This window comes from Sphaerodactylus townsendi, linkage group LG03 (genome assembly GCF_021028975.2).
Source record: "Sphaerodactylus townsendi isolate TG3544 linkage group LG03, MPM_Stown_v2.3, whole genome shotgun sequence".
Taxonomy (NCBI): Eukaryota; Metazoa; Chordata; class Lepidosauria; order Squamata; family Sphaerodactylidae; genus Sphaerodactylus; species Sphaerodactylus townsendi.
Genome location: NC_059427.1, coordinates 77747782 through 77771603, shown reverse-complemented (window position 1 = coordinate 77771603; position 23822 = coordinate 77747782). Strand labels below are relative to the sequence as shown.

The following is a 23822-nucleotide window of genomic DNA, read 5'->3' as shown; positions in this document are numbered from 1 at the left end:
CTCCACGTGCTGTCGCAAGGCAGGCAATATCACATGGCACTACGGCGGTTCATTTGGGACAAGCTACCAAACGCGTTCTTTATGTTTGTGTCGTAAAGCTGCTAAAGGAAACCGGCAAAGATGGCGATCCCAACGATCCTCAGGGGTGAGTTAGGAGGAGAGAGAGTGAAGTGAGGAGCTTGCTGTGCTGGGAGGGGGTGGGGGAGCCATTGCCGGCTTCTTCGTGGGCTGAGAGTTCTGAGAGAACTATGACTGTGTGGAGGCATGGAGAATTGAACCCGCTTCACCAGATTAAAGTTCTGCCGTTCTTCACCATTACACCACACTTCAAAGCTACTAATGTTTCCTTTCTTTCTTGTAGGGATTACCCATGGTTTGACTCTCAGCAATTGGGCCGAGACTGGGAGGTGAGTCTTTACAATAGGGGAGAAAGGCAAGCACAAAAGTATCAGCTATCTCATGCAATATTTTTGGAGGAATTGCAGGTGGAGCAATTGAGACCATCTTTTTGCATATTGTTTAGTGATGTGAAGGCCGGGGGGGGGGAGGGGGGAGGGGGGAGAGGAAGGAAAAATGGGAGAAGGGGGTTTCCAGGTTTTTATCCGAGACCTTTGTTTTTTAGTTTTTTTAACAGTACTGGAAATTCCTATGAAATATTTTGTCTTTTAGAATGGGTTAGGGTGGGCATGCTGTAGACATATAGCTTATAAAACTGCACTTAGGAAGGCTTTCTAATCTTTACTGAGGGCAGTATACAGGACTTTAATTGCTTCTCAAGGTTGTCCTTTTGACCTGATGCGGTTGAACCTTTTCGCCCTTCAAACTGCTATGACGCATTTACCCACAGGCTGGGTAGCTTGTTGCCATACAATGTAGGAGGAAAGGGGGAAAAAATCCAAAGGAGGTGGGACAAAAATTGTACCAAACCCTCAGAGGAAAACTAAGAACTGGACTCTGTCTAACCAGATAGGAAAAATTAAGATATATGTGCTAGGATAGCATAAGGTGCATCACCTTGCAGTTTTCTGTCAAGTATTTGGTATATTTAAAGACAGAAAACTAAGGCATTTATAACTTTTAAATTCCATTTAAATTTATGAAATAAATATGTTAAATATTACAACACTATAAGCAAAGTAAATTATAAAGTATGAATTTTATGTTGTTAAAGCAGTAAAATTAGTTAAGGTTTGATAGACAATAAGTACTGCATGCATTTCAGATTTCCCCAAAATTTCAATTTTTTTTTAAAGTGGGGGGGGGGGATTTATTATGTGGCTTCAAAATGTCCAGAAATTTTACATCTGAGTTTCCCCATCCTTCAGTCTCATCTTTCACTACCCCCCTTATTTCTTTGAATAAAAACTTTTTAGAATGCTCCCCTTTCCCACCAGAAGACACCACGATCTGGCAGTGCATATATGCATAGAGAGACAGTGGATCTGCTAAACTTTGGCAAGTACAGAGTTGTTTCATTTCAACAAGTGAATCACTAAATTCATCCATGTCCAATTAAGTAAATTGTAGGATGAAACCACTATGTGTTTTCTCAAGAGATGGTCATGTGAAAGACAGATAAATGAAAACAACAAATTCCATAATAAAGACCAAACAAAACCCTAAATTTAGCAGGTCAGGCCCTACTGTAAGAGGTAAAAATATCAGTTAGTTGCGAAGAGCAGAGCCTCTACTGCTGTTGGCTTAAAGCTCTGGAGTGCCTTCATGTATAAGATGCAGAGATGATTCTTCCACAACTTCTTTCAGAGTACAAAATATTGTGTACATGTGGAGAATGTTTTCCTAAAGTGGCACAACCCAGAAAAAATGTGAAAACTTTCGCACAATCCCTTAATTCTTCCCCCTCCCCAGGAAGTAAGCCCATGAAGTTGTCATTTGAATTAACACATTACCTCCTCTCTTTGCCTCAAATGTTAGATTGTAAATTCTTTAAGGCAGGGACTTGCTTCTTTTGGTTAGTAGACATCATGCACATTGATGGCATGTGTAATTAAAAAAACACCATTTGATTCAGCTGATTATAAATACATTGGTCCTGAACTGATCGGTTCCAGGATGATAGCTGTATTAAGTTTGAGTCAACAAAAACAAGAAACTTAGGCCGTTTCCACACGGCGTCGATGGGGGTTGGGTCGGCGCATTCCATGCCGACCCAACCCCCCTGGGACCATTTGCATGAACGGTCCCAGAAACAGCTGGGACAACAGTGCTGCGGAGCGCCATCGCCCGGCCAACCCGGCGCGTCTCTGGCCGTCCAGCACGTCCAGCGTCGCGTGGGATGGCTGGAGACAAGGTAAGTGCAGGGGGGGAGGGGGCCTTGGAGCCGCTGCCGTTCGCACGGCAGCGGCTCCAAGCCACCGTTTTCCGAAAACCTCGCTCCCTGAGCGAGGTCGGAAAACAGCAGCTTCGCAGCAAAGCAGCTGCACCCTGTGTGCGAATGGCTCCCTGGGGACGGCGTTTTTGCTGTCCCCAGGGCGCCATAAACCGCCCGTGCGGAAAGGGCCTTAGGGATAAAGTCCATGGTGCCCTGAAAAGGCAAGTCTTTCCTTTTTTTTAAAAGGCTGATGTTGTAAGGCAAGTCAGTCTCTAACATTAGACTCTTACGTAACTCCATAAGTAAAGAAAGAAGGGTAAAGGAAGAAAAAGAAGGTTTATTCTCTTTTCAACTCAAGTCATTTGTGGGTAAATAGATTTCAAACAAAAGCCCCCACTTCAGTGATTCAGTAAATCTGGATCAAAATTCTGTGTATATAATTAGTATACCATGTCCAAATATACATCTACTCAAAATCTACTTTATTATTTGTACTCTGAAGAATTCCAGTAACACAGAAAGTGGCTTGAAAATTGAAAAAAAAATGTTTCTTCTCCAGGCCAGGATTCTCTGTCCCCCTTTACACCTTTTTACCTTTTCCACCCCACCAAGCATAGCCACTTGCCTTTCTTCATTTTTGCCCCTGGCTATGGTAGGAGAAAGGGGGAAATCCCAGCACAGGCAAAGGTGGGCCAGCAGAGACTGAGCTCTGTTGGAAGCAGAGCTTGCATTAAAGCAACAAATTAGCTCCATCTTGCAAGTTTTGTAAGACAGTCCTTTTAAGAGACGACTCCCCATTTCTCTGCTCCTTCTAAACTCTGTCAGCATGACAGGACCTCTAGATTCAGGAGCACAGTTAAGATCACAGTGGTAATCTGGTGCCGGAAACTGTTGAGACCCGGAGCATGCCACCTGCAAATTATTTGGATTATTTGTTAGGTATCTTAGCATGAATTTTAAAGCGCTGGTTGTGTGCTTACTCACAAAGTACTTTTGTGTGGATTCTTTGTCTTACTGGTTCTTTGTTATTGATTCCCAAAGCATAGGCCAGGACATGAATCTTTGGGAGACGAGTGCGTGTGCAGCTGGTGTTTCAGAATTTAACTTTGCTGCAGGAATTTCTGCTGCCAAAAAGACACACCGTTGTTTAGTATACAGGCAAACTTGGCTTACCAGTGGTGAACATCACCATGGTAAAAATGCAGATGAACTTCCAGTGTGCTTATGTCCCTTTTTGAATTCTATCAATCGTGTGCAGTGTAGTTTAGGTAATGTTGCTTTAAAGGTTTTTAGTGTTTTTTCATTACATTATGATTATTTATTATTTATGGATGGGATTCACTGTGTATTGCCTGATTGTATTCAGGCAATTAACAATTACATTGCATTCAGATTTAATTTTAAAAACTACTAGTTATATTTTTCCAGAGATTGCTCCAGTTAGTGATGCCCATGCAAAACTTACTTGTCAGGGATGTTAGCAGAATGGTAGATCATAACTTTGCATTAATGCAAAATGCAGACTGAGAAAGATGTGGAAAGGGTGTCTTGTAAATCAGATCAAATAAACAAATAGTACAGAAGAGCAGGCCTTCTTTTAAAAAGTCAGTAGAATTGTACTCTGGTGTAAGTGCTTGTTCAATTTCTTTCTTCCATTATTTAAGGCAGTGGTTCTCAACCTGGGGGTCGGGACCCTTTTGGGGGTCGAATGACCCTTTCACAGGGGTTGCCTAAGACTCTGTGCATCAGTGTTCTCCATCTGTAAAACAGAGTTGGGGGTCACCACAACACGAGGAACTGTATTAAAGGGTTGCGGCATTAGGAAGGTTGAGAACCACTGATTTAAGGTAATTTTAATGTACTAGTGACTTAAGGGCAATAGCTTGCACCAATGGAAAATATAAAAAATAAAGTCCTATAAAATTATATAAAATAATTTTTGATTCATGGATAATAAACTTATTAATGGTTTAAAAATTAAATATAATTTACATTTCTTTATTCTTGGAATTATTATTACATAGTAGTATAACAGCCGTGGCCACTAGAGGGAGATATCACCTAACTAACATACACTTTGTGATTTACTAATCTACTAGTGCTTACTCCTGGAAAATTTTTTTTTCTGTTTCTCTTTTTCCATGTGGAAAGAACTATACAGTTACCTAGGTTTACTTGCCCCATAAGGGTTTACTTATTTACTTCTTTAAAATATATTATAACCTTTTATGTACTACAATACTACAAGGCAGCTTGTAGTATAAGTTGAAAGGATAACATTGTAAAACTATGCTTTTATCCATTTTTAATATAAAATATTTTATAGAAGATTTAACTTTTCTTTTCATAATTTGTTTTACTTTTGTCAATTTACTACCACCTCTGATTAAAGGTTTCTGGTCAGATCATAAATAACTTTCAATTTATGCCTGATAAAGGTTATTGTATTGCATAAAACGATAGGGTTGCAAAATGAAACTATGCAAGAAAAAGAAGAAAACAGTAAAATCAAAAAGATCAAAGCCAGAGTGAATGCAGAGAGCATAATCAATAAAAATAAAATCAAAACAGGTCACTAAGTTGTTCATGGAAACATTCCAGAGGCATTAAATTTTCAGATCACACTGCAGAGTTATACAAAGGAGTAGTCAATAAAAACTTAAACTAGGGCAGAATGAAGACAAAAAGTGTAAGTACACTCATCTTGTCTCTGTTGTTGAGGCCCATAGTGCAGGGCCTTTAATGAAGGTGTTGACCAGCAGGTAGATATATATGCAAGAGGATGGTCTTTCAAGTAACCTTGGCCAAGATCATATATAGCCGTGGTGGTGAACCTATGGCACTCCAGATGTTCATGGACTACAATTCCCATCAGCCCCTGCCAGCACGGCCAGTTGACTGTAGAGCATTGCCAATTGGCTATGCTGGCAAGGGCTGATGGGAATTGTAGTCCATGAACATCTGGAGTGCCATAGGTTCGCCACCACTGATATATAGTTTGTTAGTATAGACACACAACATGGAGTGGTGCTAGGAAGCCAACTATAAGCCAGTGCAAATACCTCAAGACTAGCATAATCTTTACAGATGATACCAGCAAGCAATCTGGCTACAGTATATTGGATCATTTGAAGTTTCTAAATCAGCGGTTCTCAACTTGTGGGTCGTGACCGCTTTGGGCGTCGAACGACCCTTTCACAGGGGTCGCCTAAAACCATTGGAAAAAACACATATTCCCGATGGTCTTAGGAACTGAGACACAAATAATTTTATGGTTGGGGGTCACCACAACATGAGGAACTGTATTAAAGGGTCGTGGCATTAGGAAGGTTGAGAACCACTGTTCTAAACTGTCTTCAAAGTCTGGGCCACAGAAAGCACACTGAAGTTCTCTAACTAGAATGCACCTGGTACATGATGATTGTTGTCACACCAGACATTTGTGTTTCTGCGGCAGCAGACTGCAATAGCATGTGATAATTTGTTGCTGAAAATAACAAAACCAATTTTTATATCCCATAAAAATTCTGTTATTAAAAGAAGTAAAAACCTTTATTATAACACTTACCCATAGGAATGCCCAAAGTACCATCCTTTGTGAATGGGCAAAATGAAGGTGACTCATCTAAGTGAGGCTAAAGACATCTGTCTGTCTCTTCAAGAAACACAGGCTGCAAAGAGAAACAATCTGAAAGCCCGGAAAACCCACCACAACCAATAATCTGAAAACTTGTGCCGATCATTGTCTGGCATCTAAAGACTTTGCAGAGTTTCAGAGAGAAATGTGTCTCTTACCTTGATAGTTCTCTGAACTTCAGAAGATGTGTACAGTTTTATAATCAGCTAATATCAGTTATATTTTTATCTGAATAAAAGCTATAAGTAAATCTATAAATACCATTCTCATAATAGCCACACTTAACAGCAGACTAGGTCATGAGCACAAGTGGTTCTCATTAGCAGCTGTAGAAAAAACTGTATAGGTGCATACTGGGAATAAGCAAGCTTTGCATTTCTATACATGCAGTTCCAACAGTGGGAATTTAGGATTAGGAAAAACAATGTTGAGTAAATAATGTAAATTAAATAGTTATAAAATGAAAAATAAGGTAGTACTCTTCCAAATCTTCACAACAAACAATTTTATTTACTTTTTTATGACTAACACTATAAGTTTGAAAATAACAAGCAAAACCATTCCCTCTTCTCCCCCCACCAAAATACCTAGCTTTTAATTTTTCTTTGATGAATTCTATCATGTCGGAGCCAGGACTGTAAAGGCCCTGCCTCTGGTGGATGCCAGCTGTATATTCCTGGGGCTGAGGTTCACCAGGAGATTTCTATTGGAGGACCACAAGGTCCTCCCTGGGCAGTATGGGGAAAGATACGATGATCCCAGACCACTCCTACTCCAGTTCTGCCAATCCTACTCTGGTCCTGAAGCTTTACATAATGGTTTGAGGTAATAGAGAAGTCGTGTGGTACACAATATGAAGCATATTAGTAAGTGATAGTTATTGGTCATTTCCAAGAAGTCCCACTGATGTTAGGATTGCATTTTTGAGCCAGGATAGTGGATAGTGGTTAAGGTGTCGGACTAGGACCTGGGAAATCCAGGTTCAGATCCCTGCTTGTGCCATGCAAGCTTGCTGGGTGACCTTGGGCCACTTGCATACTCTTAGCCTTGACTCTGCCTACAAGTTTGAAAAGGTTGGGAATCCCTTGGCCACACGGATGTGCATTGGAGGAGTCATCATAGCTTTGACCTGGGTCTGTACAGAGCCGTGTGATAGCTGTTTTGTTGCTCTGAGCGTGCAGCTGTTGGCCTGGAGGTGAGTATTCTCAGGTAAGTGCTATATTGCAGGGTTGTATTAAACATGTGTTGTAAATTGGAATGAATTTAGCAATTAACATCTTTAGTAACTGCTGATAAAATAAAGGTATTGCTAAATTCTGTCTTGCAGGTTACTAGCATCATGTTCCATTCCTCTTCTTTCAAGTATCCGTACAGCGACATTTTACAACCGTATTGGAAGATGGGAAAAGAAGAATAGAATAGTTTATCCTCCTCAGAAACCAGAAGAGCCTCGAAGACCTGCAGTAAGATTTTTTTAAATATATTCAATAAAATTGCAGACCTGGTAGTTATCACAGGTTTTATATCCATTCCATTCCATAGCCTTTATTGGCGTCACATAAGTATATTAGAAACACACAGATTTTAAAAAAGGATACATAGGTTAAAATTAAGTTAGAAAACTCCAAAAGGTTGTATATCTAATTTTGTAAGATGACAGTTTCTGAGCAAATAAATTAAAGTGTAAGAGTGCAATTGAAGAGTTTGTCTACCGGGACACCATATTCTTATCAATTATAAAATTTAGAATATGAAACCATATGTTTCCAGAAACACTATCTGTGTCCCAGCAGCTCTTTGGCATGACTACTATGAAAAAAGGTGTTTGTATTTGTCAGATTCAAACGCTTGGTAGTCAAGCACATCACCCCTACATTTTGACTCTTCTTTTGTTTGTAACCTCTTTTTGCTAATCAAAATAAATGCTAGCTCTTAAGTAGACCTAAAAAGATGCAACAGCCATAGTCTTATAATGATAAACAACGAACTGTTCTCTATGCTCAGTAAATAAGCTTATTTATCTGGCCTGAATTCTATTGCAATAACATTCTTATTTATCCGTCCTCTGGCCTGTTTTATGGCTGAAGGTATGTTTAGAAAACTGTAGTAGTAGCATCTCTTGTTAACCCATGTTATAAGTGGAATTAAATAAACTAAATATTAAAAGGCTGGTCACTAGAGGAAAAAGGATGCTACTTTTTAAATGCTCAAAATGGCAACCTTGTAATGTGATGTGTTTTCCCATCAGGTACTGTAATCTTGGTTTTGCATTTCCTTTTTCATCTTTTCTTTATTAAAATAATAGTGAACTGGTTTCCCTTGCTGCTAAGAGCAGCTCAATGTGAAAAAAATACTTACATCACAGACAAATACTGCGTGTGTGCATTTCAGTGTCCCCCATCTTGTCTTCTGTGCACATTTATGGATTCTGCCAGCAATATGGTTTGAACATATGCACTATTTTTCCAGGCAACAAAGTGTATATGAGCCTTTGGTTATCAGATGTTTAACGTGTCTGTGAATTTTTGCTTCTCTTTGAAGAACTTTCATTTCATTTCATTTTTTTAAAATTACATTGAAATTCACCAATTGACTAGTGAAAGAATGCTAGTTGGCATGTCAGTTCTTGGTATAATAAAGTTAAAGCTAATAAGGATTTTAATAATCGTTATAGTAGATATTCCATCTTAACAATATGGAATAAATTCAAACTTAGGCTTTGTCAAAAACAACAGTGTGGCTATCACCACAAGAAGCACTATGCAGGCACGAATGAACTTCTGAAAAGAAATGGATTCTCTATCCTGATATCCTAGATTGCTCATAAGGAGACTACAAAATGAAAACAAGGGAGCAATTACAGGTAAAAGGTATTAATTGCAATTGGTTTTCCTGTGCATAGTTGCAGGAGAGAGTAAAACTAGCAAAACATTGTATGGTTTCAAAGATTGAAAGATATGAGGCCAGCCAAGCCTAAAAAACAAGGACTGTATATATAGGGATACAAGGCAATGAGGTATAAGCAGTTAGTTTGAGTGTAATTTGAACAGATACTTCATAAACCGTTCATAAAGATTGTTCATAAGGATATATTATGGTTATTTAACTGGATAGAAAGGTAATAAACACATATATAATGAGAGCATGTCATAAACATTGTCCATGAGGCACGAAACCTGCAATAGTCATATTGCGTTCCAGTCAGTAGAAAGAGTCAGTATCTCCAAAAATTCAATGAATCAAAGATATTAAGCTGAGTTGTGGTAGTTGACAGCAACAGCTCCAGCAAGTGATGAAGAAACTACGGCGACAGCAGCCACATTCGCAGAACGCGTTGCGCGCTAATCCACGTTTTCAACAGAAATTTCTTCAGTGCGTTCAGGTAATTCTATTAGAAATAGCTGCATAAATATAAACTGTCATTTTAGATGTTATTTTAAATTGTGTTGGACATTATATATGTTACATCTTTGTAGCAATATGGTAACAGTTGCTTTCATAAAAGCAGCGAAATAAAGAAACAATTTACTGTCATCAATAAGTTAACATTTTAACAGATATAATTTTGTTCAACTTAAACATACTGATGATCAGTTACAGTAAAAGATACAGTTACTTACAGATTGAATTCTCTTATTTGTGTGTTTAGCTAAGTAAAGCAGCATACAGCTTCTACATTCAGTGAATCATCTAGTTACAAAGTAATGTATAACTGCCTCAGCAGACTTCCAACGGTTACAGTTGCAGTAACTGTCATCTGCAGTTTGAATTTGCTGCATTCCTAGCTTAGTGAAACAGACCCTAGCTTCAACGCTCAGCAAATCAGCAAGTTGCATAACAATGTACATCAGATGTGTTACATTATAAATAACAGCGGAAATCTAGGTCCTTATTCAAACCAGTTTGGCAACTGTTTAGCAAGTGGATCCACCAAGCCTCCTGTCTAAGTAATACTCGTTTGACAGTGTTCACATCTTCAACATTGCCCCTATATAAAAATAAAACCATAAATTTGAAATCTCTCTCAGTATGCTGTTTTTCTAAAAAGTGTTTAGTTAATGGTGCCTCTTCTTTCTTAGTACGCAAAGCACTCATGTGCTCATACAATCTTTGTTTCAAAAATCTGGTGGTCATCCCCACATATGAGAGCTTGCAAGGACAGATGATCAGGTATACACATTGTTTGGCATTACATGTGGAAAAATGAGACATTTTCCAGAATCTATTATCATGTTGTGGATCTCGTATTTCTGTAGTATTTAATGACATGTTACATAAGCTGCAATGGCCACATTTGAAATGTCCGATGATAGGGGGCAAAGGCCGTTCTGTTTTGCATATGTCTGCTCTTATTAAAAATTGTCTGAGATTATCTGTCCGGCGGAAGGCCACTAATGGAGGCATAGTGCAGCCAGGAATATGTGTTAAAACATGCCAATATTTATTAATAATTTTCTTTAGGTTCATAGTATTAGGGGTGTAATTTATTGGCCATGTAATTCTGTTTTGAGTGGATGTCTTTTTATATTCCAAGAGTTGTGTTCTAGGTTGATTTTCAATCCTTGCCATTGCTCTGTGTAAAATTCTCTGGGGGTATCCTCTTCTACTGTAATTAGTTAGCGTTCTATTAGCCTCAGTTTGGAATACCTCTCTAGTAGTGGAGTTGCGTTTTATTCTAATCAGTTGACTGTAAGGCAAATTGTTAAGAAGATGTTTGGGATGATAGGAATTGTAATGTAGAGCCATGTTCTTTTCAACTGGTTTATGATAAGGCGCAAAAGTTATTTGTTGTAAGTCATTGAAATAAATAGTGGTGTCCAAAAAATTAATTCTATTGGAACTACTCTGTCCTGTAAACTGAATGGAAATTTCTAATGTGTTTAGCCAAGTGACTAAATTTTTGAAATTACTGGTTGGTGTCATAATCAATAAAAGATCGTCTATGTATCTTTATAGTAAAGGATGTCTGTTCGAAAGGGATTACTGTTAGACATTATAAATGTAGATTCAAAGTCCCACATATATAAATTAGCACAGCTGGGGGCAAGGGGTGACCCCATACTCAAACCATTTTTTTGGGCATAGAAAGTAGTGTCAAATCGGAAATAACTGTGTTCAAATATAATATCTAGTAGACATATAATAAAGTGTGTAGGTGGATGTTTATCTCGCCTTGTTTCTAACAGATTGTACACTATTTCTCTTGTTTTATCGAGGGGAACATTAGTGTAGAGGGAAGTGACATCCATAGTTATTAAAAGTGATCCTTGGGGAAATGTGATGTCATATTTTTCACGAACAGCTGTAAAAAACTGTCAACGAAAACAGCAAGTGGCTCCAGAATGGATGAAGAGGCTGAAACTATCGGCCGCCCTGGGGGCGGGTGTCCCGGTTTATGTATTTTGGGCAGTGTGTAGAAAATTGGGACTCTGGGAGACTGATTGATAAGAAAAGTAGCTATCTGTGTCGTGATCCATCCTAATTGTACTGCCTCCTCAGTGGCTATTTTTATAAGAGAGGCTATATGTCTGGTTGGGTCTTGATGGATAATAGCATAGAATTTTGTATCAGCTAGGCGATGTCCCATCGTACAGTGCTTACCAAACACGAATCGATGTATTCAAACTAATTAGATATATTAAACTTAAAGCGTTCTACGCAGACCACACTCAGCAAAATCAACCAAGTCTTTCAAATCTTACTAGATTTAAAGGGAAATCAACTTTTACCCCTAACATTTCAAATGACGCAATAACTACTTTTGAAAGATTAATCCATAAGGACATAAGAAGGATGGAACAATCAGCTAAATATGTAAAATGGCAAGTTAATAATTTGTCGTTCCACCAGAAACAAATATTGAAAAATTTGAGACAGGATGACTCCATAGTGATTAAAGAGGCTGACAAAGGAGGTGGAATTGTGGTACAAAACAAATCTGATTATTTATCAGAAATACATCGCCAACTAGCTCATATTTACAAGACACTTCTCACCTGATTAGAGACCTAGAAGGTAAAACATTTCCCCAAGGATCACTTTTAATAACTATGGATGTCACTTCCCTCTACACTAATGTTCCCCTCGATAAAACAAGAGAAATAGTGTACAATCTGTTAGAAACAAGGCGAGATAAACATCCACCTACACACTTTATTATATGTCTACTAGATATTATATTTGAACACAGTTATTTCCGATTTGACACTACTTTCTATGCCCAAAAAAATGGTTTGAGTATGGGGTCACCCCTTGCCCCCAGCTGTGCTAATTTATATATGTGGGACTTTGAATCTACATTTATAATGTCTAACAGTAATCCCTTTCGAACAGACATCCTTTACTATAAAGATACATAGACGATCTTTTATTGATTATGACACCAACCAGTAATTTCAAAAATTTAGTCACTTGGCTAAACACATTAGAAATTTCCATTCAGTTTACAGGACAGAGTAGTTCCAATAGAATTAATTTTTTGGACACCACTATTTATTTCAATGACTTACAACAAATAACTTTTGCGCCTTATCATAAACCAGTTGAAAAGAACATGGCTCTACATTACAATTCCTATCATCCCAAACATCTTCTTAACAATTTGCCTTACAGTCAACTGATTAGAATAAAACGCAACTCCACTACTAGAGAGGTATTCCAAACTGAGGCTAATAGAACGCTAACTAATTACAGTAGAAGAGGATACCCCCAAAGAATTTTACACAGAGCAATGGCAAGGATTGAAAATCAACCTAGAACACAACTCTTGGAATATAAAGACATCCACTCAAAATAGAATTACATGGCCAATAAATTACACCCTAATGCTATGGAACCTAAAGAAAATTATTAATAAATATTGGCATGTTTTAACACATATTCCTGGCTGCACTATGCCTCCATTAGTGGCCTTCCACCGGACAGATAATCTCAGACAATTTTTAATAAGAGCAGACATATGCAAAACAGAACGCCTTTGCCCCTGTCATCGGACATTTCAAATGTGGCCATTGCAGCTTATGTAACATGTCATTAAATACTACAGAAATACGAGATCCACAACATGATAATAGATTCTGGAAAATGTCTCATTTTTCCACATGTAATGCCAAACAATGTGTATACCTGATCATCTGTCCTTGCAAGCTCTCTTATGTGGGGATGACCACCAGATCTTTGAAACAAAGATTGTATGAGCATATTAGCGCTTTGCGCACTAAGAAAGAAGAGGCACATTAACTAAACATTTTTTAGAAAAACATCACACCGAGAGAGATTTCAAATTTATGGTTTTGTTCTTATATAGGGGCAATGTTAAAGACGTGAACACTGTCAACCATGTATTACTTAGACAGGAGGCTTGGTGGATCCATCTGCTAGACAGTTGCCAAACTGGTTTGAATAGGGACCTAGATTTCCACTGTTATTTATAATGTAACACATCTGATGTACATTGTTATGCAACTTGCTGATTTGCTGAGCGTTGAAGCTAGGGTCTGTTTCACTAAGCTAGGAATGCAGCAAATTCAAACTGCAGATGACAGTTACTGCAACTGTAACCGTTGGAAGTCTGCTGAGGCAGTTATACATTACTTTGTAACTAGATGATTCACTGAATGTAGAAGCTGTATGCTGCTTTACTTAGCTAAACACACAAATAAGAGAATTCAATCTGTAAGTAACTGTATCTTTTACTGTAACTGATCATCAGTATGTTTAAGTTGAACAAAATTATATCTGTTAAAATGTTAACTTATTGATGACAGTAAATTGTTTCTTTATTTCGCTGCTTTTATGAAAGCAACTGTTACCATATTGCTACAAAGATGTAACATATATAATGTCCAACACAATTTAAAATAACATCTAAAATGACAGTTTATATTTATGCAGCTATTTCTAATAGAATTACCTTTGAACGCATCTTCGAAGAAATTTCTGTTGAAAAAAATCGTGCGGATTAAGCGCGCAACGCTGCTCTGCTTCATGCGAATCGTGGCTGCCTGCATTGTCCGTAGTTTCTTCTATCACTTGCTGGAGCTGTTGCCGTCAACTACCACAACTCCAGCTTCTAATATCTTTGATTCATTGAAGATTCTTTTTGATATACTGACTCTTTCTACTGACTGGAACGCAATATGACTATTGCAGGTTTCGTGCCTCATGGACAATGTTTATGACATGCTCTCATTATATATGTGTTTATTACCTTTCTATCCAGTTAAATAACCATAATATATCCTTATGAACAATCTTTATGAACGGTTTATGAAGTATCTGTTCAAATTACACTCAAACTAACTGCTTATACCTCATTGCCTTGTATCCCTATATATACAGTCCTTGTTTTTTAGGCTTGGCTGGCCTCATATCTTTCAGTATTGGGTTGACTGTATATATTTGCTGATCTGTTTAATATGGTTTCAAAGATACCAAGACATAATTTGAAAGGGAACTGTATACAAATGATAAACATGTTATCGCTAAGATGTACAAACTTTTGTTTAGACTGGAAATAGAAGGAGAACAGATCAAAGTGTGATAAAATGGTCTACCAACTTTGGGTATAATTCTCAATTTGAACATGGAAGGATACGCGATCAAAGGAGCATAAATATACATTAAGTCCCAGTTTAAAAGAGAACTTTTATAAGATGATGTATCATTGCTACATGACACCAGAAAAACTGGCAAAAATGTATAAAAACATTTCAGCTAAGTGTTGAAAATGTAAAAATCAAAAAGGGACCTTTTATCATTTATAGTATACTGTGTGAAAAAGCTGAAGAATTTTTGAGGTCAACACATACAATAATTTAGAAGATTTTAGATACTGATATACAAATGAAACCTGAGTATTAATTGTTAGGTCTTACAGAGAGATCGTTGGAAAAAAAACATGAAATTTGTTTTTATGTATGACAGCAGCAGCAAGAAGACTATACACACAGAAATAGAAAAGTCCAGCTATTCCTACAGTTGAAGAATGGTGGGTGAAGGTAGCTATTTCTACAATTGAAGAATTGGGTGAAGGTAGTAGAGTTGGCAGAGATGACCAAGTTACGCTACTTAAAGAACGGAACTTAATTAAGTTTATGGACAATTGGAGGCCCTTGACAGAACAGTTAGACAAAACAGAAAAAAATTAATTGATTACTAGTGATTTTGAAGGATAAGGGCAGTTAAAATAGGAACCAATAAAGAAAAGTGAGAACTTTCAATAATAATGCTAAAGATTTAATTTTATCTAGATGCTTAATGACCAAATGCTTAAAAAATGTTTTTAGGGTTGGTATTTGGATCAGACAAAATTGTAAGTCCTTAGAGAATAAGTACCTTGTATTTTGGTGAATTTTTATCTTTGTGTTGGTTTTTGATGTTGGAAAAATTTTGAAGTACAAATAAAAAATAATTTATGGTCAAAAAACAATGGTTGTCACTGAAGGCAACATTGAAGTGGTCATACACTGAGGACTTTATTGTGCTGCAGCATTATATGCAGTAAATGTATTTCACCTGTGCAGTCTCCCTTAGAACGCCACGGTTGGGAATTTGAATAGTACCTGCTGTGCTGTATTAAAATAATCCAAATTCAAGTTAGCGGCACGCTTTGCCGGCATGGCTGAGGAGCATGTACTTTCTTCAGTGCTTCATGAGAGACCCCTATAGGGCCAGTGAACATGAAACGTGGTTTCTGTCCTCCTCACAGGGCTGCTGATACTTGAAAAATAAAATGAAGAAGATCTGAGCTGTTTAGGCTCTTCCTGATGCTGCCTTGTGCAGGGCAGTGGCAAGAGTATACATCACCATCTTGCCAACTGGCCCCAAACAGCTGCACTTCTTTTGCAACTGGAAGATGAAGAGAAGGGAGGACACACATTCTACATGTATCAATCCCACTTCTGAGCTAAGCCCATGTGGGCCTTGAGTCCTCCTTTTCATTGACAGGAGATCAGCAGTTTTTCAAGACTAGGCAAAGAAAGGAAAGCAAGGTGAATTCAGTGCTATGCTGGTGGTGGTGGGGAGAGACAATGGAAGGTCTAGTAAAGAGAGATAATGAGAAGAATAAGCAGTAATGTGACTGTGCTTATAGAAGGACTAGGCATCTGCTCCCTATGTTGCCTGTATGGCTATGTCAGATTTCACTGTTGTTCCTATGTCCTTGTGTCTTTCTTTGTGTGATAGTACCTGCTTTTGGTACTGTGTCCTGCCCAGTTTCCAAATGCCCTGCTATAGACTAATTGTTTTATAACTCGTGGCCATGCCATACACTTGCCTGCTTTAAGCATAAAGTTTACAAGATTTTTCCAGTCTTCCCTACTTTCTCATGTAGCTTATGCCAAACAAAGTTTTTTGTGGGGGAGATGTCAATTTTCATCTAATGTGTAATTAGTGTGGTATAAACAACTTTTGCTCCTCAAGGCATTATAACCACCATTATTTAATTAATTTAAAGATATACTTATTTATTTATTTTTAGGAAATTTACCATTGTCGAAGACATGTTAAATACAGTATGGACAAAATGTGGTATCTGGCCAAGTTGGTAAGAGAAATAGTTGTGGTAGACTTTGTTGTGTAAGGCATGTATGATTTTATTGTTTTCAACAACTACTGGTTTTTTTTTGATCTTGTTACATATACTTGTGGCTGAAAGAATTTGGAAGATTTCATACCTTGCCTTATAAAGACTGCAGTTAAAATGTTGTGTAAACTACACATTGGTCTTTCAGCGCAAGAAGGTATTTCTGTCTTGCTCCAGAAGGTCAAAAGAAAAGACACCGTGTCGGAATGCATGGGATAGCAAACACCAAACCCAGGGTTCCTTCCAGTGTTTTCTCTTGAGAAAAAGAAAACACATCAAGGTCCTTTGCAGAGTATCGGATCCTCTGTAGTTGCCGATGATGTGTCTGCCTCCGAGAAGCCATCTGAAACGGCCCTCATGAGGCAGCAGCTCCCAGCTGCCAGTTTCTACCAGTCATTTTTGTTAAGAACATAAGAACATAAGAACAAGCCAGCTAGATCAGACCAGAGTCCATCTAGTCCAGCTCTCTGCTACTCGCAGTGGCCCACCAGGTGCCTTTGGGAGCTCACATGCAGGATGTGAAAGCAATGGCCTGCTGCGGCTGTTGCTCCTGAGCACCTGGTCTGCTAAGGCATTTGCAATCTCAGATCAAAGAGGATCAAGATTGGTAGCCATAAATCGACTTCTCCTCCATAAATCTGTCCAAGCCTCTTTTAAAGCTATCCAGGTTAGTGGCCATCACCACCTCCTGTGGCAGCATATTCCAAACACCAATCACACAATGCGTGAAGAAGTGTTTCCTTTTATTAGTCCTAATTCTTCCCCCCAGCATTTTCAATGTATGCCCCCTGGTTCTAGTATTGTGAGAAAGAGAGAAAAATTTCTCTCTGTCAACATTTTCTATCCCATACATAATTTTATAGACTTCAATCATATCCCCCCTCAGACGTCTCCTTTCCAAACTAAAGAGTCCCAAATGCTGCAGCCTCTCCTCATAAGGAAGGTGCTCCAGTCCCTCAATCATCCTCGTTGCCCTTCTCTGCACTTTTTCTATCTCTTCAATATCCTTTTTGAGATGTGGCGACCAGAAGTGAACACAGTACTCCAAGTGCGGTCGCACCAGTGTTTTATATAAGAGCATGACAATCTTTGCAGTTTTATTATCAATTCCTTTCCTAATTATCCCCGGCATATAGTTTGCCTTTTTCAAGGCTAGGCAAAGAAAGGAAAGCAAGGTGAATTCAGTGCTATGCTGGTGGTGGTGGGGAGAGACAATGGAAGGTCTAGTAAAGAGAGATAATGTTAGTAGATTATGTTGGTCATTCTATGGAGGTTGATTATGTCATCTTTGAATGACTTACTGCCTGGATCAGATACAACATGGAAGCAGTTTGTGGCCAATTCTTTGTTGTGAGAAGCAGACCTAGATTTGAGATTTGTTACTAGGAACTTTTGGTGAGAAGCCAATTCATATAGCTTAGAGTTAGGAATTCTTCTCTGTCCAGTACCGCTTTGAGAGTCCTTAGTGCTTTTTGGCAAAATTCTTAAAATTATAACTTGTATAAAATTATGCAAAGCCATTAGTAATAAATAGGCATTTCCATATAGCTCCAACACTTTTAGTTTACAATATGTTTGTTACCCAAAATGGTGGGAGTTAGTCTTCTTTAAAGGGGGGGAATTAGTAAGAGCCAACTCTTAGCTTAGCAAAAAATCAAGCAAGCCCAGGGTCTTTGTTGCCTGTGTATGTGAAAGTCAGCTCTTGCAAGAAATTCCATAGAATAGCAAAATAAAGTTTAACAAATTTATTTAGTGATAATGGGGTACACAAGCACGCAATAATTAAAGTAGCAGAATCACACACGTAGGATAAAGCAGGGTTGTGTAGATAGCTTTGGAATAGATTAACGGAATTGGGGAGTAAGGGTTATAGTCACCTGATCTTGGAGCTGAATGGTCTGATGAACACAGCTGAGTGGCCTGTGCTTAGCTCTGGTAGAAGGAAGAAAGACACATTGTGGGACAATATCAACAGCCAGGGAGGTGACCAGAGATACTGGGAGAGTGGGCTTATAAGGGAAAAGGGACCCTCTAGGTAATGCAGGGTGACCATTAATCTCCTAGAACAAAGAAGAATCCTACCTTTCTGGGGAGAGACAAGAGATATACATCAACCTTAATGGTTTGAGTTGTAATCTAGTGGTTGAGACATTAGCTTGGTGGGCCAAGCTTGAAGATATGAGGAAACTGATGAAATTACAGTTCTATAACAATTTTCAATATAAATGAGGTGGTCACTTGAGAGATTAGTCAGAGGAAGAAGTTCTTGGGTTAATGCAACACTTGGCAAGAACACTCGGGTCAAACACATTAACAAGTCCTTTGTCTCTGCAGGGGTGGAGATGGGAACACTCTCCAGGGCAGGGTCACTGTGCTTTCTTAATCCCAAGAAGGGTGTGAGATAGGTGTTTTGAATGGCCGATAAGGGCGAGGGCATGTCCAGATAGGTTATTATAGGTCCTTGTGGGTGCACTAGCCAATGTAGAGAATGGGCACTCTACTGCTTGATACCCCAAGGGTTGGCATGATGAGTAGAGATATTGCTGTCTTAAAAAGCAGGGTTCCCCCAGCCCACCATGAGTCAGTCTGGTAACATGTTGGCTGTTGAACATTGTCGAATTGAAGTCCTTCATTTGCTTCACAGTATCCTTTGTATTGTGAATTCTTCCTTCTGCTCCCGGTTGCTTGAAGGTTTAATCTTTCTTGTGACTTTTCATTCCAGATACGAGGCATGAGTGTAGATGAGGCACTAGCTCAGCTGGAGTTCAATGATAAAAAGGGAGCCAAAGTGATCAAAGAGGTATGTTGTAGATTTCTTTAGAATTCCATTTTCTGAAGTCTCCCATATGTTTGAGCCACCACCAATACAACACCTGAAGAAAGGGCTGAGGAAAGCAGGTTTTTCTGTTTGCCCACTTGAATTGACTCTCATTTGGTTAATTCTCCTTAGCTCATACAAAGATTGATAATTTAGTATCAAAAAAGGATCAACAGCCTCTTTCATACTGTGGATGAGTCAATAATGTACAACATGACTGTATGTGCTAGCTACTTTGTAATGAGCTACCTTGTCCTGCCTGATATGCTACATTTAAAGGGTTGTGAGTTACTTCAGTCGAGCCACCCATTCTTACAGACTCCCTTCCACCTTCCATTTCATTTATTTTAAAAAAATTGTGAAGGGTTCTTTGTTTTGGGGTGTTTTTTTAAGTCAACTTGGAGCTGTAGTAGAAGTGTTGGGCCAGTATCTGGGATTAGAGTTTGGGTTTTAGCCATTAAATTTGGCTAAATGAAATAGTAAAATTTAAAACTTTCCTAGGATAAATGAACTATATAATATGTTGCAAAAGATGTGCTAGCGAGTGCACAGCTCATAAAAGTGAAGGGGGGGGGGTGAGTCATAATTTAGCTGAAATAAATGTATGGAGTACCTAAAGGTGCTTGTCAAGACTGAAATGGCATCCACCAAATGTATTTTAGTTGGAAAGAACTGTCCTCTCATCTTGCATAATATCACCGTTGTTAAGTGGGAGTGATTTTATTAGTGGTGGTTATTGCTGAACTTTACTTGTGGTGTGTTCCATACTGCAAGTTTCTTCCATTTTCCAAGTAGTTAAACTGAAAGGGAAAAATAGGCTTTCACAGTGCAGTCATTCTCATCAATGTCAGTACATTGCTCATGTTGCCTTACATAAACCTACATGATTTTAGTGTGTGATTTGTATAATTTTTCTGTTTCATAACAGGTTCTTCTAGAAGCTCAAGAAATGGCTGTGAGAAAGCACAATGTAGAATTTAAATCCAACCTCTATATTGGTAAATAATTTGTTTATTATTGTGGAAAATGTCTTCTGAAGTCCTTATTTCAGTCCAAAACAGTGGTGTGAATCAGTGTAGGATTTTAGAGACAAAGGAAACAATTGTTGTAGTCAGTTCATTATTTTGCATACCAGTAATGGATGAGAAAGTGTCAAAAGGGGCTGGAGGTAGAAAAGGTTGGGATTGTGTGTTTTCTTGTTGCTATCTTACCTCTCCGGAATTTGTTTGACCTATATTTAATACAGTTCTGGCAACAAATACATCATTACTCAAAGTATTAAACTGGTGAATAATAGAAATATCTTGTCTAAATGTTATTTCATGTTCAATAATTATTTCAACAGTCTTTTATAGACCTTTCTTTGCTGCAGATGCATAAAATAAGGTAGACTAGACTCCTAAAATGTAACTTATATTTGAAGAAAAATAATGGTGATTACTTACGGTTTCTTGCCACAGCAGCAATTTAAATGAAAAACACATTATTCTATATAAATCTTAAATATATTAAGCCATTTTTCATCAGCTGCCCATTTCAGTAGTTTATAACTCATTTTGCTATGGCAGGTTAACTCACAGTTTGCATTTCACTTTTCAGCAACTGGTCATCTATCAACCATTCACTGAGGTTAAAAAGATTCTAAATAAAGTGTACTTAGATGTGCTGTTTTTGTGCAGCCTTCTGAATCCTCAGTTCTCAATTGTTCCTGTTAACTTTCTACCATATAGCTACTGCCATAGGAAGCTCATTTCTCTTTTAAACTTGCGATGACAAAAAGCAGCATAGAAATAGCTTCTACCGAGGGAGGAAATAAAATGTCACCTCATGATGATTCATAGCCCCTCAAATGGACATTCTACAGGGAGGTGATTGACCAGCTTGTAAATTACACTTTGTAGGGCATGACTTCGGAAAAATAGAGGCGGGTCTTACGCTGATTTAGAGGAAACACTTTGATCGAATGACTCTAACAGGCAGTCATTATAAATCTGTATCTTGCCATGGTTTGCTTCCAGTTGTATTTGCCTTGTTTTCACCCATTTTGTAAGGTCTCACTGTAGTCCAGGGCTGTTGATGTGAGGATAACACAGAGAAGGGAAGAACTGTGTTGCAGGTTGCTTTGGGTCTGCATTAGGGAGAAAAATGGGGATTAAATAAATAAAAAGATAATGTCATTGGCACAGATCTTCAGTAAAGTCGCGCCAATATACCATGACAGTAGAACATTTCTGAATTGATTGCTCACTTGTGGCTTTACTGTTAATTTTGATAAGCAGAGTTGGTAGCATATGAGAATCCTTTTCTGTGGTGTGGATTCTGACAGCATAGTTTACTTAGAAATACAGCCTAGATTTAGGGTTGCCAACTTCCAGGTAGTGGTTGGAGATCTTCTGCTATTACAACTGATCTCCGACAGACATCTCTTCACTTGGAGAAAATGGCCATAGTGGAAGGTGGACTCCATGGCATTGTACCCCATTAAAGTTCCTCCCTAAACCTCATCCTCCTCTGGTTCCACCGCCCAAGTCTCCAGGTATTTACCAGCCCAGAAATGGCAACGCAACCTGGATTGATAGATTTCAGTCTTTCATGATTAACTCTCCGTCATGAGAGGGAGCTCTCATGCAAGACCAGTATAGCTTCCTTTCCCCACTGTAAAACCTCTGTCCTCTGTATGCCTCAGTAATGCCAAACATGCTTACTGCATCTTGGCGGGCCCATCTCTGTAAACTGAGAGCCTTGCACCATTTCAACTTAGGGCAGCTAACGGCGCTTTGCTACCCCAGGTAACTAGAAGAAACAGGAGCAGATTATTTGAGGGGATCTGTGCGCGATCTGGTTCTTGGATGCCTTAAAAACAGGCTCAGAGTAGGTGAGCCTGCCATGATGCAGCATGCATGGCAAGACAGTGAAAAGCCAAGGGGAGGTTGCACTGGCTTTTTATAAGAGGACATTTAACAACCTATTCTAGTGGCATAGAGTTACAATTGTTAAGTTTTTACGATACATTAATCAGTCTTAGATCTAGTCCTTAAGCCACAACTTTGACGCTTTTTTACCATAATCAATACCAAAGTTTGGGTGACTTCTTTGCATCCTGAGCCATAGTTTGGTAGTTTTTGCTGAGATGCACATACATTTAAAAGAGCCAGCGGTTGTGTTGCTGCATCCAGAGGGCTGAAAATCTTGTTGAGGATTTTCTAGATGTATGTACTAGCCAGGAAAACTCCATTTTGAATACTGATATTTCATTTTAATTTTGTGTTTTCTAGCTCGATCATTCTCTGGGAAAGGCCACTATCTCAAAAGGATCCGCTATCATGGCAGAGGCATGTTTGGCATTATGGACAAAGTCAGGTGTCATTACTTTGTGAAACTAGTAGAAGGCCCACCTCCACCTCCAGAGGCACCAAAGACTGGGTTTGAGCAAGCCAAGGAGTACATGCAGAACCTTCGTAGCCGAACTATTATTCATACGTTGTAATATATTCCATCCTATGCTTTCTTCCTTCCTTTGTGGAAAACATGTAAATAAAATTCATTTTAATGAAAATCTCTTTCCTGCATTTGAATGCAAAATGTTTGTGGTGATTGGTAGGGAATGGTTGCTTCCCAGCAGTTCTAAGCAGTTACTTAGTCTACTTGAGTAAATTGTAGAAAGTGATCCTGTTGAGCATTATTATGGGGATTTATGTTTGGATTCGTAAGCTTTCTTGGGAATTCTTTCCTACTATTACTTTGCCTAAAAATATTGGTTTGTTTTTTTTTTTTGCTCCTTAGTGGGCAGCATATGCTCAGAGTGCACGAAAATTTTTAACTGACAACGAACAAGAAGTCAGCAAATGGATTCTGTCCTAGCTCCACTAATAGTATTTTGGGTTTATGGCTATTTTAGATCTCTAATTGTTGTTGTAACAGTTCTACCGTGTTACAAATATATTTCAAAAGACTTTCTCATGTTGATAAATCTTTGGAGAAAATAGGGGCCGCAAACGTAACTATCATTGATGTTTGAAAAACAAGCACTGCCCTGACTTTGAATAGATTTGACCGGCATTAAATGGAAGGAGAAAGATGGCAGTCATTTTGATTTGCTGCCAATAAGTGACTAAGAATATACATTTAAAATGAATATTGTTCTGAATCTCATGGATTGCAGAAGGCAAAGGATATTTCAAAGAAACTGCACAGAAAACCACAGTGAACTGATTTTCAATTGACCAAATTTGACTGTAGGTGGCGCTGCTGTTTATTTTCTGGGAGTAGCTAATGAGGGAAAGAAAACTTGTAAAGTTTAAAGTTACTTCACGGCTCCTCACAATCGCATTGTCTGTGTAAAGTATCTAGTCACGACCAACTTATGGCAACCCAATAGGGTTTTCAAGGCCAGAGATTAACAGAGGTGGTTTGTCATTGCCTTCCTCTGCATGTTGACTCTGGTGTTCCT

The 23822-nt window shown here is 38.4% G+C and overlaps 2 protein-coding genes across 2 annotated transcripts; one reads left to right on the top strand and one right to left on the bottom strand.

Moving 5' to 3' along the window:
• The first annotated feature begins 1 nt into the window (after position 1).
• Positions 2-22928, top strand: MRPL22 (mitochondrial ribosomal protein L22). The gene is made up of 7 exons (XM_048488247.1): positions 2-145; positions 362-407; positions 7297-7432; positions 16450-16515; positions 19277-19354; positions 20301-20370; positions 22648-22928. Exons 1-7 carry the CDS (start codon positions 121-123, stop codon positions 22857-22859), a joined length of 633 nt encoding a protein of 210 aa, XP_048344204.1. The 5' UTR covers positions 2-120; the 3' UTR covers positions 22860-22928.
• Positions 9355-10903, bottom strand: LOC125428333. Its single transcript, XM_048488246.1, has 2 exons — positions 9590-10903; positions 9355-9370 (listed from the first exon to the last, which is right to left on the bottom strand). Exon 1 carries the CDS (start codon positions 10890-10892, stop codon positions 9831-9833), a length of 1062 nt encoding a protein of 353 aa, XP_048344203.1. The 5' UTR covers positions 10893-10903; the 3' UTR covers positions 9355-9370; positions 9590-9830.
• Positions 22929-23822: the final 894 nt, after the last annotated feature.

Excerpts from the sequence above, each read along its gene's own strand:
- MRPL22 (XM_048488247.1), top strand. The coding sequence starts at position 121 with ATGGCGATCCCAACGATCCTCAGGG. Across the intron at positions 7,433-16,449 it reads AAGAGCCTCGAAGACCTGCA|GAAATTTACCATTGTCGAAG; the intron begins GTAAGATTTTTT and ends ATTTATTTTTAG. Across the intron at positions 20,371-22,647 it reads TAAATCCAACCTCTATATTG|CTCGATCATTCTCTGGGAAA; the intron begins GTAAATAATTTG and ends TGTGTTTTCTAG.
- LOC125428333 (XM_048488246.1), bottom strand. The coding sequence starts at position 10,892 with ATGACACCAACCAGTAATTTCAAAAATTTAGTCACTTGGCTAAACACA.